The sequence below is a fragment of the Condylura cristata genome, unplaced genomic scaffold (genome assembly GCF_000260355.1).
Source record: "Condylura cristata isolate star-nosed mole 26May11 unplaced genomic scaffold, ConCri1.0 scaffold00026, whole genome shotgun sequence".
Taxonomy (NCBI): Eukaryota; Metazoa; Chordata; class Mammalia; order Eulipotyphla; family Talpidae; genus Condylura; species Condylura cristata.
In genome coordinates this window covers 7,789,726-7,793,084 of record NW_004567127.1, presented here as the reverse complement: position 1 = coordinate 7,793,084, position 3,359 = coordinate 7,789,726, and the positions used below count along the sequence as shown (strand labels likewise).

The 3,359-nt window shown below is 52.5% G+C and overlaps 1 protein-coding gene across 1 annotated transcript; it reads right to left on the bottom strand.

Moving 5' to 3' along the window:
- On the bottom strand, positions 1-3,073 carry ADORA3 (adenosine A3 receptor). The gene is made up of 2 exons (XM_012730053.1): positions 2,625-3,073; positions 1-1,077 (listed from the first exon to the last, which is right to left on the bottom strand). Exons 1-2 carry the CDS (start codon positions 2,972-2,974, stop codon positions 471-473), a joined length of 957 nt encoding a protein of 318 aa, XP_012585507.1. The 5' UTR covers positions 2,975-3,073; the 3' UTR covers positions 1-470.
- Positions 3,074-3,359: the final 286 nt, after the last annotated feature.

Here is a 3,359-nt window from a genome sequence, read left to right as displayed (position 1 = left end):
TTTACTCAAATGCGTTTACAGGTGAATTCAGCAGCTGAAGCCCCTCCCCTATTAAGGTCCTTTCACAGTCTCTGTTCCCATCATCTCCCAAGACACCTGCTGAGAGCGAGCTCTATTGCTCACAACAGTGGAACCCGTCACCTTCACAACATGTCAGCCCGATGGGGACCTTCGTGGGTCAGTCCTGAGGCAACTCCAAGACTTCTCCTCTCTGGGACAGAGGAACACAGACAGCAGGAACAACAGGCTACTGTCCTCAGGTCAAGCATGCAGACAGTAGAGTTGGGGAAGGAAAAAAACTGATCAGAGGATGAGGAAAAGGATAGAGTGGGGGGAAGGCAGCTGGCCACATGCTCCCCACCTTAATTGAAGGAATCAAGGGAGTGAAAGTCTTTGGCCCAGGAGGACAATTCCTCCAAGTGTCTGCTGGTGCTGCACCTGCAGGTTGGGGGTGGAGAGTCTGTGGGGAACTACTCAGAAGAATACCTACTGCTTGACTCCAGGGGCTCGGTGGACTGACAGTTCATGCAGGTTCTGAAGATCAAGAGATAGGTTTCCTTGAACTTCCTTATTTTATAGGCATAGATGATGGGGTTCATCATGGAGTTGGCATGGGACAGCAGGATGCCCAGGTTTTGCACAACTTCTGGCACTTCGCCCTTAAAGTAGAGGATACAGTTGATGATTGATATGGGCAGCCAGGACAGTGCAAACAAGAAGAGAACCAGAAACAGGGACTTGGCAGTCTTGAACTCCCGTCCGTAAAATGCACCCGACTCTTTGGAATTTGAAAACTTCTGACTGAGTCTGTTCCGGATGATATAGAAGATGTCGAGATAGATGGCACACATGATGAGCAGGGGGATGAAAATCCAAGTGAAGAAGCTGAAGTAGACCATGTAGTCCATCCTCATGACTGTGCGGAACTTGCAGGGAAGGAAGGTGTTATTTCTGCCGTCCTCTGTGGTCTGCTTCCTGTGCCAGCCAAACATGGGCGTCAGGCCCACCAGGAAGGACACCAGCCAGCAGAGACCCAGGGCCAACCATATTCTTCTTTGAGTAGTGACCCTCCTGTATCTGTTTGAATGGGAGAGAGTCAGTGAGTACACAGCAGGGAAGGTCAACGGGCAGAGGCGGGCACTCTATGGTCAGTCCAGCCAAGGTCTCCAAGACACAGGAGACAAACCTAACCTCCCTGGGAACTTTCCCAAGGAAGGGTGCTCTGGAGTGGGTCAGAAATAGGCTACCTAGAGTCACGCTCTTGCAGACCCCACTCAAAACCTTTTCCAGCCCAAAGGTTTTCAATTCCTGGCAGGTAAGAGTTATCTAAGTCTCCTGGGATGAGGCCTAAACATGTGTCTGCCTGCTGTGCTCTGCACTGTTCCGTTGGGCTCTGGTGCTGATGCCTGTGAATTGTCTGCTCCCTGTAAATTGTCTGTTCCCGCTCTTGCCCTCTGCCTCAGTGTCTCTTGCCACAGCCGTCCACGCTTGGCGTTGGAGTTGAGCAAGCTCACAGGCTTGAGCTCCTGGTCCAGCACACCCAGTGTCTTCCAAGACCTATCCGATGGAGTCACCATTTCTCCTGAAAGCACCCTCATGGGCCACCTCTGACAGACTGCAGGGACCTTGGCGAGTGCCACCTCTGTCCTCAGCAGGCTTTCTCTCAAATCACACAACAAGTTAGAGATAACTGATCACTTCCTCTTCATTGATGGTACAAGATGGTAGTAGTGGGAAAAGGTGCTGTGGCTATCACTTGTTGGGCACAGACCATTTGCCAGACATTTTTCTAGGACCCTGACATATGTTCAGTCACTTAATCTTTTAAGGAAGATGCAAGTATTATCCCCATGCTATAGGTCAGAAAATAAATAAATAAATGAATGAATGAAGACAGGTAATGTACAAGCCAGAAGTGGAGGAGCCAAAGAGCTGAGACTGAGCTCGGGGAATCTCAGCCCCGTGAGCAGACAAGGACCGAGGGGAGAAAGTTAACTAGTCCAAGTTCCCGTGTGAACATCTGGGATTGAACCCAGGTTCTTTACATGAAATGCTGTTCCCAGCTCCCTCACGGTGCTCTCCCCAACGGAAAGAGACCCAGGTGATGCAGGACCCCTGAGGAGTTAGATTTCTCCCCTGGACACCCTGTTCTTTTCACACGGTTATGGGAAAAGTCCCTACTGCTTTCTGTAGTGGAGAACTTTGATCCCCTCTTCAGACGAGGAAGAGGAAGTGAAATTAAAATGACTTTAAAACAAACCACAAATACAAAGAGCAGAAGCATCAGTTTTTCTCCTTTTCTGCCTCTTCCTTATTTTAACTAACAGGTTTCTATCGTTGTTTAAAATTCACGAGCGTTTTCAACTAAGTGGACCACTCTGATCACCTTTCTCTCCCCAGGGGTGGGTGGGGTGGGGTGGGGCATGCTTTCCCATCTCAGTGGGGAGAGACTGGCTCCTTCCTCTGTCCTGGCATCTCAGCTCATCATGGTGAAATGAGGGGGTGAAAAAAAAACACCCCTTTCACACTCAGAGGCCAGTTTGGATTTGTTTTCTCCCGGAGAGCCTGGCGTGTGGCTCCTCAATTCCCTGCCCACGCCACCCCCCCCCCTTGAAGCAGGTTACCTGATGGTGAGTTTGACCCGCAGGTACCTGTCCACGGCGATGGCCAGCAAGGACATGATGGAGGCGTGCGTGAAGATCAGCAGCAGGCAGGTCATGAGCAGACAGCTGTAGAAGTGGATCCTGATGCCCAGGCTGATGACGACAGCCAAAGGCATGACCAGCACCCCAACGGCGATGTCAGCCAGGGCCAGGGAGACGATGAAATAGAAGGTGGTCGTCTGCAGGCTGGGGTTCAGCTTGACCACCCAGATGACCAGCACATTGCCCACGATGGCACAGAGCCCGATGAAGATCTCCACGGTGATGTAGGTGATGGTGGTCAGCGACAGGGCCGTGTCGTTCACAGGCATCTGGCCTCCAAGGAGCCTCCCAGGCGGGAGACGGCGTGCTCTCTCCGTGTCTCCGTGGGGCCTGCGTGCCTAGCTCGTGCCACACATCCCAGCAGAGGGCTGGACACAGAGCGGCTGTCTGGAGCTCGCCACGCTCCGTTCCTTCCCGTCTCGGGCTCGGCCCTTCGGGGCACCCTCTGTCTCACAGCGCACCACAGGGCAGTTCTTCCAGTCTTCCTGGGCTGCTCAGGCCCGACTCCCGGAAGCCTGGAGTGCAGTTCTCTGTCGGCTGAATCTGAAAGTGTTGCAGTTCTTAGTTCCCCAGACTGACTGTCCTCTCCTGGCCCTTGAGGGCTCCCCAAACTCCATCAAGATAAGCAGTGTTGGTCAGAGGCAGTTCAGGAAG